This window comes from Copadichromis virginalis, linkage group LG3 (genome assembly GCF_057382275.1).
Source record: "Copadichromis virginalis isolate Kocher_CV1m ecotype Utaka linkage group LG3, C_Virginalis_male_GT1.1, whole genome shotgun sequence".
In the NCBI taxonomy this organism is placed as follows: Eukaryota; Metazoa; Chordata; class Actinopteri; order Cichliformes; family Cichlidae; genus Copadichromis; species Copadichromis virginalis.
The window spans coordinates 38,692,084-38,708,397 of record NC_140620.1 but is presented as its reverse complement, the minus strand read 5'-3'; the positions used below and the strand labels follow the sequence as shown (position 1 = coordinate 38,708,397).

Genomic DNA, 16,314 nt, shown 5'->3' with positions numbered 1-16,314 from the left:
TTTTTACATCACTTGCAGCAGCATTGCGTGATTCTCTGTGGATTTTATTTTTATGTACATATAAATGTGGGCTTGCCTGCAGAGCTTTTTTGTTGGTAGGCGTGTTTCTGCTCCACCTGCCAAGAAGACTGCCGGGACACATTCCGCCCTGCTGGCCTGCAAAAACACTCAAAACTATGAAAGGAGAAAAGAAATAAAGGAGGACCCGCTTTGAATTGTTGTTGAACCGTGCACCCTGTGATTGACGTGAGAAACTAGGGGGAGGATCCTGTCTGGGCTCAGACGCAGTTTGGGTTGCACGCTGCTGCTCGGGCATACAGAAACTTCAGGACGGAGAAGAGGCATCCATCAGGAGGACTAATAAAAGTTTTAAAGGATTTCTCTTCGGGAGTCTTCTTCTTTTATCGGGCAGGCTCGTCCCGGTGGAAACATGAAACATAAATGATGTTCAACGTTTCCATAGATGGAGGTTCATTCTCTAAGAACCTGGAGGACTTTGACTCCATCCGCAGTGTTCTCCTTTACAGGTCAGTCTAAACTTCACTTTACCCTCAGTGAGCATACAGAGCATTTACGCACTTTATTTATTTATTTATGTATGTATTTATGTATTTATTTATTTTTCTACAAAGGCGACGTCCCGTGCTTTCATTTGCTCGGAGACACTGTTTTGCTGAAATCCTGAGGGGATTTAAAAAACCTTATGTATTCAGGGAGGTGGAGGCACCGGGCATCAAAATAAAGGTGCAAATTAACAAAATAAAAGCCTATATTGTCATATTTTATAGGCTACTTAAGGCTCCATATTCTTTCAGTTTCTTTACTGGATTTTTTAAAAAATTTAAAACATATAAATCATTAGCAGTTAAACTGAATTATTACTCATAGTACGTATAATATGAGCAGGCTTGAGCTGTTGTCTGTGTGCTTGCTGCATTATTTTATAGGAAATAGCTTCACGGTGCCAAATAAACCGTTAAGTGTGTTATCGTACGTAAACATGAAGTAAACCGTATCCCCGACCCGTTATAACATGATATGCTTATGTTGCTAATAATTGGCGGCGTGATTGACGGAAAACACTATTTTAACAGGAAACTTCAGCAGGAAAGCAGCTAGCAAGAAGCAAAAGCTTCTGCGTTGTCAGGGGCAACTGTGCTATCCACCAATAGAATTCGGTGCTCACGTGTCACGTGACCACACCACAGCGCTCACCACTGCTTACAACATGGCGAGTGGATGTTGGTGCTTGTTTTGGTGAAAGTTCCTCTGTTTTTTCGCGCTTTTGGTGAACTAAGCCGTCCATAAACCGATGGCCACCGCGAATCCCCGCCACTGTGCCGGGAAAAGTATATCCAGCCGCCACACGGACGAAGAGACAGCCCAGAGCGACGAAGGTAGTGACTGTGGATCCACAGCATCGAGTTTCAGCAGCTCCGACTCCTCAGAGTAAGGACACACTATGTGTCAGAGACTAGAAACGTTTCACCTGTCTGTTCATTTCAAATGTCCAGATAAATGTTGCTTTTGAGTGGGAGTACTGCTAGGTTGTCAGAGAGCGGTGTCCGCAGTTTCCGTCTCCTCCCTTGTGCTTTTCATAGCTCTGGGCAATGTTTTCAACTTGGGAGGTAAACCTTCATAAATAATTACATGCTTTCTTAGTAAATTTATGGATGCCGTGTAAAAGCTACTTACCGCAACTTCTTAAAGTTAAAAGAAGAAAGACCCGAGGCAAAAATAGCTCCAACTCTTTTACATATGATGTTTGTACATATGGTGTTTTTCTCTGTTCTGTTTTTACAGCATGCACATGGTAGACATTGACATATTTTAGGAGTTTTGATATTTGTTCTACAGTTCACTCAGAAACCCCCCAGAAACAAACAAAAGTGCAACATGTTTGTGTGTATTTTTTTAAGGGGCAGTGAGACCTTGACACTGTTACAGGACCTTTCTGTATTTCCACCACATCTACCTAGATTCCTACAGAGACTGCTGCTGGCCTGTTAGGGATCAGGGATGAATATTCAAACACTAAAATAGTGATTATATGTGGTGCACAATAGGAACAGAGGTCGCACAGAGGTCAGATGTTGGCTTAACAGAAATATGAGATCTTATTAAAGGGTGGCACAGTGTTGGAGTAGTTTGCACTGTCGCCTAGGTTCCTAGTTTGAATCCTGGCTGGTGTCTTTCTGTGTGAAGTTTAGAAAATGCTATATAAATATATAGTTATACAAGTTTTCAGTGGTCAGTACGAGTAGAAAAGTGTTATATAAGTGCAAGTCATTTACATACCTATTTGTTGGCACTAATAAAAAGTAATCTAGTAATAAAGAAGTTAGAATCCATTTATTTTGAGCTAACTGAGAATAAAACAGAGATCAAAGAGGGGTTGGAGATTATAACCATTTGATATAATAGGATTTAAAGCCACCTGAGCTGGCATTTCAGTAAGTGTGGGAAACATATTTAGGTCAAACAGGACCTGATATTGTGTGATAATGGTTGCTTTTCTGCAAAAACAACTGTTGTAAAACCTAAAAAATAAACTCCCCGCTCTCTGAAGCATTAATTCATGATTAATCCTCCATTTATTAATGGCAAACATGCCATTTATACATTCTAAATTCAGCTGCAGTTCAAAATTTGTTGTAGACACTTATTATGAGTGAATTCTTGGAACCATACGGTGAATATGAACAGTACATAAGGCTTAAATCCTCTGCTTTCTCTCAGTGACCTGGAACCAGAATGGCTGGACGACATTCAGAAGAACGGCGAGCTCTTCTACCTCGAGTTGAGCGAGGGCGAAGAGGAGGCTGCGTTGGCCCAGCAGGTGAATCAAGGTGTATCCACCAATCATGTTCGCTTCAGTGAAAAAGAGGCAGAGATCATCACAGAGCAAAACAAGAAGCAGCGCTGCGGCTCACGGGCAAAAGGTGAGCCCACGCTTAAAAAGCTGGCTAGGATCCTGAGGAGGAAACGGCGGCCTTCACAGCGTAGAGGAGGGAAGGATGGGTGTAAAGACAGCTCATCGCCTCCAGCATCAATCCTGAAGAACCAGCAAGGCCAAAGGCAGGGTGTGACTGTTCAGCAGCAGCAGCTGAAGGAGGTGTGTGTCTACCTCAACCCTAAACGTTTAGGAGGTTCTTCGACCCCTTTGAGTGATGGCGGAGGCCTGCTGGAAGCACTGCTGGGTGTGGTGCATCGCCCTGCCTGGAGCAGAGGTCAGGAAGACCCTGCAGTGCTCACACGGGAGGAAAGACTGACTGTTCATGGATTAATACCAAACAGTCCAGCCATCAAATGTGGCCAAATCCTAATTGGTAAGAACATAAATCCAAAAGTCAGCTGGTTTTATCAGTGAGGGATATATTTGTTACTTCAAAGCTTATACTTCAGAGAAAGAAAAGTATTTGGGTAGAAATTAATCACTTAATTGTAACAAAACTGTTTGCGGAGGAGCTTGCGCCATCCTCAGAACTAAACTCCTACCTTCACAAGTGAGGAAAAAGTAGCTATGTAGCCATTAAGATTCTGTAACAATCATCAGCAGAGTCGAGATTTTAGTTGTTTTAGTACTGATAAAGATGAAAATTTAAAAAGTAGAAGAGCTGGGAGGAAAAAAAATACAGCCAGTGCTTGGGATTTAAAAAATCACCAAATATTGGTATCGGTTTTTAAAACCCTAGATTGGTCAGGCTTTAGTGGAGTCGTGTTTTAGTACTGACACATTAGTTTCCACACCACACAAGTGCCCTGCCAAAACACGGGCTGTAATTATGACGACATAGCCATAGTGACTGCATGCAGATTTCTTTTTTAATAATCACCTAAGCAAACCCTAAATGATGACTCTAGCATGCAACACAAGAAAAAAATCTTAGGGAAAAGAGAAAAGTCTGCACACCGTTTGCCTTCTGTTTAATAATCTGTTTTATTTTAAATTACACAATTAAACTCAAATTGGGATGTGAAGTGTATCTAAATGATGTTTATAAATAAAGTTCATTTCTTAGGATTTGTTAATTGACTTGTTATTATCATCATTATCATAGTAAACAAAGTAACCTAAGTTTGTCATATCTTATTTATTTAATTTTGCTTCTTGCAGTGTAGGTAGTAGCCACGTGTGTTGAAACCATAGTGCTAGTAAGCAGTATAAATCTGTCTGGAGCACACTGACCTATCTGCCCTGTTTAAAGAAATTTATTCAGTGCCATATTTTTATTCATGTATTCGCTCAGAGCAGCTTTACATGATTCACAATTGTGTTTTTTTTTAACTCCTTATTTGTTTATCCCAGGCTGTGTTGGAGTTACTCAGTTTATTGTCTGCTTGAAGCAAAAAGGTTTCAGCTTAGCTTTCTTCTGATTGATTTCCCTTCACAAACACAATGTTTGTGGGTTGGGCTCTTGTGTGTTGCATGACATGTCAGGGATATCCTCTAGCGAAGATCCAAGAGGAGAACAAACTAGGGGTCGACTTATGTCAGTTTTATAGGGGGAGATAATCACGTTCAGTTTTCTTACCAGAGCCACATTTCTTATGATCCAGTCCTCACATACTTGTTTGCGTTGTCCCTTCAAAAAGCCTCTGTTAACATTTTACAGTAGCTGAAGCTCTGCGTGCTTGTCAGCGATGAAATCGAGAACAGTTGTGGTCCTGTAACTTCAGCCGAGAGGACTGCGATGTTTATCGCGACTCCAGCGATAACTGCTGCTTTACTTTCAAACCGCAGCTCAGATTTCAGGAGCTACTTCAGACTGAATGCACTTGTGTGATGGCCTTTTACTCTTGTCATGTAACCAATCAGATAGCGGGTGTAGGTGAGATATTGCTCTAGACTTCAGAGTGGCGACTGCAAAGAGAGATGTGGCTGCGTTAGAGCCAAATCAGCAAAATCCACATGAATTATTTTTATTGTAAATCTGTAAAAATAAAAATAATAATAATGATACCAATGATTAGCAAAAAAATGCCTTAAACCTAATTCATCTACTTTAAAGAAAATCGTTATTCATGACCAACTCTAAACCTTTACAATCCTCCGCCTTAAATGAAGCTTTTACTGCAGATTTGCAGAGTGACTGGAACTTTGTGCGGTCAGATGTGGTCCTGTCTGTCTGAAAGCTAAGCATCTCTGAAGTGATTTTCTTCTTGGAGGACTAATCTTTTTTTTGTTGTACCAGCAAACAGAGGAATGCCAGTTGTACTTCACCACAAATGACTACCCACATCAGTTATGGTTTAGAGGAGCTTTTATGCAGTGCAGCTACATGTTTGAACAATTAGACTGCTTAAATACCTGAAATAGCTCCGTTACTGAGTCGGTGGAGCGCTTCTCTGCACAAGAGCAGGTGAAGCTCTTTACCGAATACAAACAGCAGTGGGTTTAGTAGCAGATTGCAGTTGCATATAATTAGTTTTTACAGGAAAGGGGTTGGCATAAAAAAATGAAGGTACATTTCCTTGTTATGGTTACATTAAAGAAACCTGTTTTGTATATCTACCAGATGCTTTCTAACTCTCACTGTATGTCTCAGTCCTAATATACACGGCGTGTCTATCTTTCTGTATAATGACAGTGTATTTGTTAAAACTTGCTGCTTTTGTTCTGATTGAGCCAGTTTACTTGATAAATATATACTTTCTGCATGTTTTTCTCAGGCGATGCGCTCGTAGCTGTAGACGATGTCGACGTGACCTCGGAGAATATCGAGAGGGTTCTCTCCTGCATCCCGGGACCAACGCAGGTCAGTGTGTGCGTGAAGCTGCCAAAATCACTTTTTCTGCTGGTGTTTGGAATTGGTGACATGCCGGTGGTGTAGTCAGTGATGATTTCCAGATCTGGATAAAGCTGACACGGGGAGTTGACGATAGCTCTGACGTACCTGGATTACCTGTAGCAGCATTCATTTATGGCTTTTATGGCCTTTTTTTTTTTTTTTTGACACAGCGAATCAACAGGAGTTTGTATTCTCAGCCTCTGTTAACAGTTAGCTCCAAAGTGACATGTTTTTTGTTTTGTAGTTATGCCTCTGTGAACTACCACGGTGGATTTTAATGAAGAAGTGCGGACTTTCAGCTTATCTTTTTAAACTAGTTTTCCACTAACTGTTTATGAATTACAGACATTTTTTTGTAAACACAGGCTCAACATTAATTGTAAAGATTAACATAATTTTAATATAAGGAATACTTTTTTACACTTTGATTGAAATCCTTTGCAGTCTAAAGTCTAGAACCCGTGAACTTCACAAAATGCTGTATTTCCACCTTAAGTTGCTCCTTGTTTTTGGGTCTCTCTGCCTTATGTTTGATTTTCAGTAACAGTTATGCTCTATTGGGTTGAAGAATATCCCATTTCTTTACAAACTCTTGGCTTGTTTTTTGTGTACTTGGGAACTGGCCTTACCTGGTCATGAAGCTGCTCATCAGTCAGTTGTCAAATTACTTTTGAGCCTTTTGTATAAAAATGGCTCCAAGTCGTAAAGAGTTAATGTATAACATAAATAAAGCTAGAAGTCTTACTGTCAATATTGGGAGGCCCCTTTTTTATTTGATGGCCACTTAGTGAGTGTTTTGTGTTGCCCTCTTTTCATTTGGTTTGATTTCTAAACGTATAAGGCAGCATGTATGCTTTTAAGATCCCGCTGCCTGTCATGAGCAGCAGTTGTCGAATGCAGATACAGATCAAATTGCTTTAAAACGCAGCGGTCCTGCCAAGCTGCTAAATTGTGAGTAAAAAAGCATAAGCCAGCACTGTTTAGAAAGCCTTCAATGATCCTTTGATCGTCAGCAAAGAAAAAAAAACAACAACCCGCAGTCTGCGTCTCAGATGTGCATTTTCACCAAAAAGCAGACCATCAAAAAGAAGGAATTTGCAAATGACAGAGTGTACGCAGAGTTGATGGCAAACATGGCGGATGCACAGGACGGCGGTGTGACTATTTTTCGGTGCCACAGGAAGCTGTTGCGGGACTGAAAGCTCAGCTGATTAGAAGTTGTAGTCGGAAACTAAATTACATCGTACGGGAAGAGCGAGAGAGATTTTTGGGGAAAAATGCGCAGCTCCTCGGGCACCGTGATGACTTTCAGAAACTTGAAATAGAGCTGTGCTGCTGACAGAATCATTGTTTGGTGTGCGTGTGGGTTTGTTGGAGGATAGAGTGTGTTTCTGTGCGGCGAGCCTGCCAAATGGAACACAGACAGTAGTTATTAAGTTTGAAGGGACAAATATTAGTATTAAAGTCAGTCCACCATGGCCTTTACCAACCCTGAATGAACTACAGCTTTTCCTTTGTGCCTGCATGTGTGTGTCCATCCATGAATGAGCGGTAAATGACTGACATCAACAGACTGGAATTCTAGCAAGAGCACACTCCAGTCTAACCACATCCTTATTATTTATGATGAGAGAAAGTGCTGCAGTTAGCCTACTCGGCCTCTTTACTCAGAGATTTCCCCAATTTATGCCCAGCCTCTTTCAAACTGTGGTACACCCTTATTTTTCACGTCATTTCAATTTGATGTCCACAGCTCAGAACTTACCGCTTTCATCATCTGTGCACCCAAAATAATTAAAGATATGCTATCATTAAATCAGTTTTTTTTTTTCTTTCTTTCTTTTTTTTTTTTACAGCTTTTAGAAGTCACTTTGCAGCACTGAGTTTGAAAGGTAGATCAGCGGGTGTTTCACCAGCGCTAACTTCTTCTTTAATAATACCCTTAAATTGGCTCAAATGGCCGAGCTCCCAGATGTAGGCGCCTGCTGGAGAGGCGGGTGGCCTGTGGTTAGTGCTGACAGGCCTTGGAGAGTTCTCAGGGAGCGATCGCTGGTTTAAAGAAATACGATTTAAACATTTTGACCAGGTAATTTGATCTTTTTTCTAAAATATATTAGGTAGGCTCCATGTAGTCTAAAGTTGGGAGAAATAAATACAGATTTATACCTTTGGAAAGTCTGCATCGGCTTATTATTTACTTCTCCGAGCAAACAATGCCCGTGTTAGAGTTTTAGCTCCAGATTGAGTTTTTTTTTCTTTAGAAAACTGTTCGCATAAATCAGTGTGAGCGGTTCTACAGTGTGCAATAAATGGCATAGTTCACATTCTGTGTTTCACAACCAGATTGTAGTTTTGGTGTGACTAGTGACAGTGGAGATGTAGTGGTTAAAACTTACTCACTGTGGGTTGAGGTTAAGTCTCAATTCTGTTCACTTCGCCTTTCTGCTTTTCCTGCAAACATTTTACTTAGAAAAAACGACTTAAAGCAGCTTGGTTCACCCCATAGGGTGCTGACCTTGGACAAGAGATAAACAGCATGCAAGCACAACCATATTGCTTCAGTTCATGTCAGCTTATTAACTTTTTATCAGGAAAGACACTTAACCCTTTAATCCCAAGTGTATCATGTTTGATACAAGAGTTTTTGAGACCTCTATATCAGCGGTCCTCAACCTTTTCTGTGCCACGGACCGGTTTAATGTCAGTCAATATTTTCACGGACCAACCTTTAAGGTGTCGCAGTTAAATACAACAAATAAAATGATACGACCAAGAAAAAATTGTGGTATTTTGTAAATATAATAATAAACGCAAATTCACTGTGTAATTGTGTAACTTTATTAGCAGCGTCCTCCTGAAATGCGCCAACAACATTGAGAGTAAAATCCTCCTCTCTGCCCCTTAATGCTCTCTGGTCGCTATGGTAACGCGTAAATATTTCTTTCAAAATCAGACACACAGCTACAACACGGGAAAAGACCGAGTTAACAGTAAAAACCCTGAAAACCATAAATTTCACACCCGATCCTCAACTCTCGCGGTCCGGTACCAAACGACTCACGGACCAGTACCGATCGTGGCCGGGGGGTTGGGGACCGCTGCTCTATATCATCAGTGTGATTTATAGGTTTTTGTTTAAGGTAAACAAAATATGATTGCACAAAAATGAAAACACACACAAATTAATATATCTTTTTTTATGTCCGATGGTCAAATAAACATACCAGCTTAAAAAAAGTAATTAAGTGCCCTGCCCATATGGTATTTATAAGGCTTTTTATTTACTATTCATTTGGAAATCATGAAAGTGGGACTGCGCTCTGTGTTTTAGCAGGAGCAGTTTCTTATAAACAAAAGTCTTGAGTTAAAACAAAAGAAATTGAGCTGGTCTAAAAATATCCCATAAATTTATACTTGGTTAAACACAGTATTTTAAGCAATACTCTGCTTTGCCCCTTTGTGCCACGCTAAAGTCTCACTGGCGCTCACGGGTTGAAATGCTAAATAAAATGTGATGTGGTGAGAACCTGACTTTTTTAGCTGAAGATATCTCAAATACCAACGCTAACTGAATCGTTAATTTTTGGGTTTAATCCTCATATAAATGTGACCTAGTTTAAGACAACCACATAAAGGAAATGTCTTTTTCTTCAGCCGGTTTTTACAAAAGATTCATTAGATATAATATTTATGTGTGTAAAAATGAAGAATGAAGTATAGCTTTGGCTAATATTGTGTAGTTTAGCCACAACAAGCTGTTGTCTCCCCATATCAACTTGTTGAATGTTGATTGCATGAAAGGTCAGGAAGGTGTAGTAGTTGTAGCTCACCATGTAAGTTCTCATGGATCTGCGTTATAGGTGGCAGTTAGCTGGTGTCATAGGCCACCACGTCTGTTCACCGATGGTCAGTCACAGTGGACGTAGGTGGCCTCCTTTATTCATCTCTCAAACCATATATCTCTCTTTTCTTTGGGTGCAGGTGTACAGCTGAGTCCTGTCCTGTTTAATTGCCTGTTTCAAATTCCCCTCCAGCATTTGAGTACAATTCAAACCCTGTGCTTCTGTGGCAGAGCCTTCCACAAACTATAGCTGTGGTCTTCTTCCAGCTCAGCTTCTGCTTTAACACAGATTGCCTCTCTGTGTCATAAATCTGTTTGATATGATGCAGAATTCGCATTCGAATGAATGATGGCATATTTTCTAGTCCCCGAGGCAGTGAAGTAACCCCAGACTCTAATATTTCCACCACCATGCTTCACATTTGGTATGAGCGTCTTCTCCTGAAGAACTGTCTGTTCTAAAGACGTCTGGTAATACTAACCCTGGTCCGTGTGTCCATCCGTCTGTAACTCTGACCCGTCTGTCTGGAGCACATTATTATAAAAAGCCAGGGTTCACTCAGATGGTTGTTTTTTTGTTCAACTTATAGTTTTGCTCTATTGCTCTTTTTGGAGTACAAAGTCTTTTTCCTGGCACACCTCCCATGTAGGTTAAATTTAAATGAGGTAAATTTGTGCAGTCTCGATCATAGATGGACTTCGACATCAAGAGTTACCTACAGGTCCTCTAATGAAATTAGGGAGTTCTTGGAGACGTCTTTTAACATCAGTTTGGTGTTGGATTAAACTTGCTTGGGCCACCAGCCCTTTAAAATCTCTGCCACTTGTAGGTAATTTTCCTTGGAGTGAAATATATTTTTAAAAAATAATTTAAATATGTTTTTTTTCCACGTCCTTTTCCTCCTAAAGAGCTCTTTAGGTCTTGGCATTATAGCAAACTGAACAACAGACCCTAAATGTTGCTGTCACTCATCTTCTATTACTTTTATTTTCGTAGATTAAACAGTCTTTTAATAAGTTGTGAAAAGACTTGCTTATTTGTTTCAGTGTATCATCTTTAATAATATCCACAACATTTTTTGTCCCGCTTTTAACTCAGCTTTGTTTTGATTGGTTGTACCTCATAAACAGAAGGTTTGAATGGTATGTGGGCGGGGCTTCTGCGCTCACAGACTATGTGCTCTGATGAACATGATAGTGATATGGTTTCTATACCACATCATACAGATTAAAGATTTGAAGAAAAAAATGCGTGGAACTCACTGTTTAAAGCACTCTGAGTTCTTTTGCACATGCTCAGCTCAGTATTTGAAATTTGACCACGTTTAATATGACCACTATAATCCAATGTTGTATAACCACTGACAGAAAACAAGGAAAAGCTCCAGAGGCCTGCTTCAAATTGTTAAAGGAAGGAAGAAGGTAAAGCTTTATTCATCCAGCTCTTCCTGAGCAACTCTTGCACACATTATGTTAACCAGCTGTTCCCTCTCACATCTGGACTCTGGCTCTGATTTACTTGAATTAGCATCAGCTTAGCTCCATAATTGGCCTCTGTGGCGCTGACAGCCTTCAGCCCAGAGTCAACACAGCGTGTGCGCAGGTATGCCGCTATAGCGTGTCTTTACTGTGAGCCGTCAGCACTAACTTCAGCCTGAACGATTCTTTAATTCAGTGTTTGCGTATGAGCGCACATACGTCCACACGGTCTTTCTTTGTGTTGATTCATTTTTGGTGTGTTTCTAATCTGTATGTGCATAAAAGAGGCTCTCTTGAAATGGAGAAAGCAGTAATCACAGGGCCTAACTAAAAAGTTTGATTAAATAAATACAGATCTTCTTTAATCAAAACTCCAGCACGATGATTTTAATTCATCTGTCTCCAGACTCGTCTATCGTGTCCTAATCTGTGAGGTCAGCAGGCAGCCTCTGACTCCAGCTATAATCACACTTAAATGTAGGTCTGACAAATTGTTTAAACAGAGACACCGCAGAGTTGCAGTTTCTCATCCTCCTGTGCGTCTCGGACACATGTGTTTCCATGTGCGGATGGTCCGATTTCCATGCGGCTCTTGTGTCTGTTTCCACTGCGACTTTCTATGAATGACAATGTGAAATGGAGGACTGTGGATGGAAAGTAAAACTGCTGCATGAATGAGAGCAGCAGTGCTGTCCGCTGCCTCAGCGCTGTTCCTCGGCCTTGTGAAGCAGTCTGGTTTTAATTTTAGTCAAACACACACACACAACCGCACCGATCTCTGCTATGTGTCATGCTGCGGTTAAGCCTAGATGTCAGTGTCACTTTCTCTTTGACAGTCGCCGTCCCGCTTTTCACTTTTCTCCTTAGTGAATGTGTAATGATTGAAGGTTTTTTTTTTTCTTTTTTCCCGTCTTTTGGAAGCATGGCACACATGCACACCTCGCCAAGTATAATCAAGTGGAGACGCAGTGACTTGCAGAATTTTTAGAAATGAATGAAATCTCTGAGAGGCCCTGGCAGGCAGACTGATGAAGTGATATTGTAAAAGAATGGCTGATTTTCTTCTTTGTCTCTCGGTTTGTTCCTTTACACTCAGAACTATTTCTCCGTAGTCTTTCTCTGATTTCCCTCATGTGTTGCTCCTCCAGGTGAGGCTGACCTTGGAGACCGTGGCTCCGTTGGACCGGGTCAGCGCTGGCGACACTTCCCTGATCCGTAGGACAAAGGCCTCTCCTCCAGTCAGCCAGCTGGTGCGGCTGCTGTGGGGCGAGGACACAGCCGAACTTCAGATGTCCATATCGCACATCCCTCATATCGTCATGTACCTGTCACTCAAACTGGACTCCACATCACCACAGGAGGAGGTTAGACAATAAAAATGCTACGATGAACAGTCTTTAAAGTTCATTTAATGAAATCTTTGTGCTGCGTTGGTGCTGCGCTGAGCTTTGCAGTCTGCAGTCTCACTCTTGTTCATGTTTGTGCTGTTGTTGATCCTTTAGGTTTGCCACGTCACAGAGAATTACAAGTTTTATAGACAAAGAACTTCTTTGAAGTTAAATGAAACTCGAGTGTTTAAAAACAGAGAAAAGTCTCCAGTGGAGACATTGTTTGTGCTTGTTCTCTTTGTTTCTCTGATCTTCATTGTTTTTTGCTTTGCTTATTTCTCACGATGACAAAGTCCGATGTGGCTTCTTTTCCTGTTTGAGCCAGCTTTTCAGCCAGTCAGTATTTAACCACACAGATATCTTATTCCAGATGGCAGACTTTTTGGAGGTTTGTGCATGAACGTGTCTCAGTAATCTTCCTGCTCAATATTCTGTGTGAAACTCAAAAGTTACACAGACAGACATGGAGCCATAAATCATACTCAAAGACCTACACTAGCACTAAATGGCGTTTGGACCGTCTTTTGCCTTCAGATCGTCCTTAATTCTTTATGGCACAGATTCAACAAGGTGCTGGAAACATTCCTCAGAGATTTTGGTCCTTTTTGACATGACATCATCACACAGTTGCTGCACATTTGTTCACTCCACATCCACGATGACAATCTCCTGTTCCAACACGTGCCAAAGGTGCTCTACTGGATTGAAATCTGGTGACTGTGTACACTACTGTGAGCTCACTGTCATGTTCTTGAAGCCAGTTTGAGAGGATCTGAGCTCCGTGGCATGGTGTGTTATCCTGCTGTGATCAATAGTGGGTCAGCCACCACCTCCAAAGTGTAAACCAGCAGCTTGTTGTTTGGTGAAAGCAAACTTAAAGTATTTGGGGGAATTTTTGTATCCTTCCCCAGTTATGTCTATGCAACCATGCTAGCCACCAGTACTGAGGTTTAGCAACATCTAGGATATTATTAAAGATAAAACATTGGCTTTGACACAATTTTTTTGGCAAAATGTTAAAACATTTTTGCATTTAAAGACTCCATTGAATCCCAAAAGGATAGACAAATAAAAAAATAGCAATTGTTTATTTTCATATTCATCTAGTTTTCTGTCAAAGTCTCTGGTGCTTCTGTTTCACTCATTTATAGCTAGTATTTAAAGTTATAACGAAGAAAAAAGTGTTTGCTGGGAAAAAAGGCAGTGCTGCTGACTCCACAGTGGTTATAAGTACTGTCACCAAAGCACTAAAGGTACGATTTGAAGGATTTATTGGCCAAAGAGCTACATTTAGACTTTGGGTCTTCCAGTTGAATTACAAGCAGAGTTCCTGTGTTTCTCTGCAAAAGGTTCCTGGAGGTCCTCCACTGAAAACAGGCTGCTATTAAAGAACAACATGTAGGGAGCTGTTAAAAGAGAAAGCCACCTTCAGACCTTAAATACTGCTGATAGGTTTGACCTAACTGAAACTGGCAGAATAAACAGAACCCTAAAGGCTGCTGTTGATATCCAAACCCCGGATGACCACATATTTTCCCATTCCTTTGGAGAGTAAATTGTTTTTTGCGGAAATCTGATCGTGACTTTTGTGGTCAACGGCTCTCATGACTCGGAGCAAACTCTATAAAACTCAATTTAAGACACTGAGCTGTGCTGAACAGACTGATTTAATTATCCACATTCTGACAAAGGGCATTCTGATAATGGAGTATTGAGTATTGGCCGTAGCTGTGTAGGAAACCCCAAGATTGGGAGTGGTGAGCTTCTCTTCTCTTCTGAATTTCTCTGATGTGAGTCAGACACTTCAGAAAACTACTACTCTGGACAGCGTCCAGCGCCTGCGGGTGCTACCAACCAAAACTAGAGAGTGGAGAGAAAAGCGAGAGGTGCTCTCCATCATTTTAATGCCGTGAACTTTCTATCCTGCCCCACGTTCCCTTTGCAGCAGCAGCGAGCTGTTCTTCCAGTCGGGCTATAAACAAAATAACATTTCCTATTTTAATTAGATCCATGTGCATGGTGCTGTTTTAACATCCCGTAGGTAGGACACAGCTCACTTGTAGTAAAGTGTTAATCCCAAAGTCTCTGCTGACCCACACCTCCCACACTGTAATCACATTTTCCCCGTGGACGCTGCTGGCAGGTTGACGTTGCCTTTATGGTTGCACTTCACTGTTCTGCAGTTCCTTTTTGTGTCTCTGCACGCCAGAGTTTTTTCTTCTTTTTTTTTTTATCTCGACCTAAAGAGCACTGGTGATAGAGAGTACAGCTTGTCTGGAGCCACATCAGCCAGCGGTTGATTTTTCTAAATGACAGTGCTGCGCACGAACCCGCTAAACTCTGACTTTGATTTTTTAAGTCCTTTGATTGTAGGGTAGTAGGAACCGGAGAGGTTCAGTGGTGATATTTTTGAGCTTTAGCTGTGCGATGTTTTGCTGATGTTTGTGTACAGGCTGAAGTTGCTTTCTGTGGTGGTTGTTCTGTAGCAGCCTCTCCGTGCGTGCTTTGTCCCCCAAGGTGAATATCTCCCATCGGCACTTGTTTGTGCCTTTGTTCTGGTTGCCAAGGCTATAAGAGGCCGTTCATTCAAAGTTTTTACCCCTCACCCACCATCCTCTTATCCTCTTGGCGGCTTGGATCTTATCCGCTCCTTTAAAGTTGCCAGCGTGCTGGGAGGAATACTAATAACTCAAACAATGCGCTGGATCTGCCCCAGAGCGCTCTGATTCTCTGCTGCTCTTTCTGCAGATTTTGGACCTGCAGATTTTTGCAGTCGCAGGAATAAGAGTTGTACAGAAACTAGCTGAACATTAACCGTGTGCCGCTATGTCCCTGAGAACGAATGGCAATTAAATTCCTGTGTGTCCTCCAGGACAGGAAAGTCAAATATTTAAAATGTGTTTGGAAACATTGGTCTTTAAAGTGACATATTTTTGTTGCTTTTTGGAGCCAAAGTGACATTGTTGAGTTGTGGCTCATCCATTCTTTCTTTTTTTTCTCTCCATAATTTATGGCAGAGAGCATTTGGTAGCAGCCAAGTTCAGATATTTCACATTCTGCTATTGAAAAACTAACCAGAGTTTGTTTTCCCCTCTATGCAGCGTGCGCGATTTTAACAATAGAGTTTGTTTCAATGCTAAGCGACGCTGCTGTCTGTGTCTGCAGGAGGAAGTCTTGTACCAGTACCCTGTGTCTGGAGCATCCAGCCAGCTGAAAGGAGTGAGGGGGATCTTCATCACTCTGTGTGACATGCTGGAGAATGTCACAGGCGGGCGGATCATCAGGTAGGAAAGATAAAATGTGCTGCAGCGTGCTGAATCCAGGCTACGCACACAAGAAAATCAGCAGAGCCATCTAATCATCATATAATGCTTAGCCCTATAGATCTGTTATAAGATGATAAGGGGATCTTTGGAAGATATCTTCACATGTAAGGGGAAAGAGAACTCCTGTATTGCGTGTACTGCCAGTGACACTGGTCTCTTGTCACACATGGTGCGCTTATGATTCCAAACGCTCTGATACTTTGTCAGGCTGGAGCTCACTGCCTTTATAGACACTTACTGCCTATTAACCTGATTAACCTGGTTGTGGTCACAATGAAGCCACTTTTAATTTAAGTTTCCAATAAATTTTTGTAGCAGCTCCGCCCCAGTAGGTCGCTCCATGGTGTACTGGTTAACTCACCCACCCACATTACGTACGTAAAAAAAAAAAAAAAAATCAAAGAAAACAAACTACAACACTTTTCCCTTAAAGTGATCACTGCCCAGAGGGTGAGCTGCCTTGGCAGATGTGTGTACTACTAAGAGTG

At 41.3% G+C, this 16,314-nt stretch overlaps 1 protein-coding gene across 2 annotated transcripts in view; it reads left to right on the top strand.

The window, feature by feature from the left end:
• The first annotated feature begins 323 nt into the window (after positions 1 to 323).
• The window catches only part of intu (inturned planar cell polarity protein), a 25,441-nt gene continuing 9,450 nt past the window's right edge, over positions 324 to 16,314 (top strand). The window contains exons 1-5 of one of the 2 annotated variants that reach the window (XM_085450994.1): positions 324 to 527; positions 2,740 to 3,329; positions 5,674 to 5,759; positions 12,261 to 12,476; positions 15,666 to 15,784. In XM_085450994.1, coding sequence (XP_085307120.1) covers positions 442 to 527; positions 2,740 to 3,329; positions 5,674 to 5,759; positions 12,261 to 12,476; positions 15,666 to 15,784 — 1,097 coding nt within the window. In that variant the 5' untranslated portion in view covers positions 324 to 441. Of the gene's footprint in view, positions 528 to 1,121; positions 1,450 to 2,739; positions 3,330 to 5,673; positions 5,760 to 12,260; positions 12,477 to 15,665; positions 15,785 to 16,314 lie in introns of those variants that run through there. The other variant, XM_085450992.1, reaches the window with a different exon arrangement.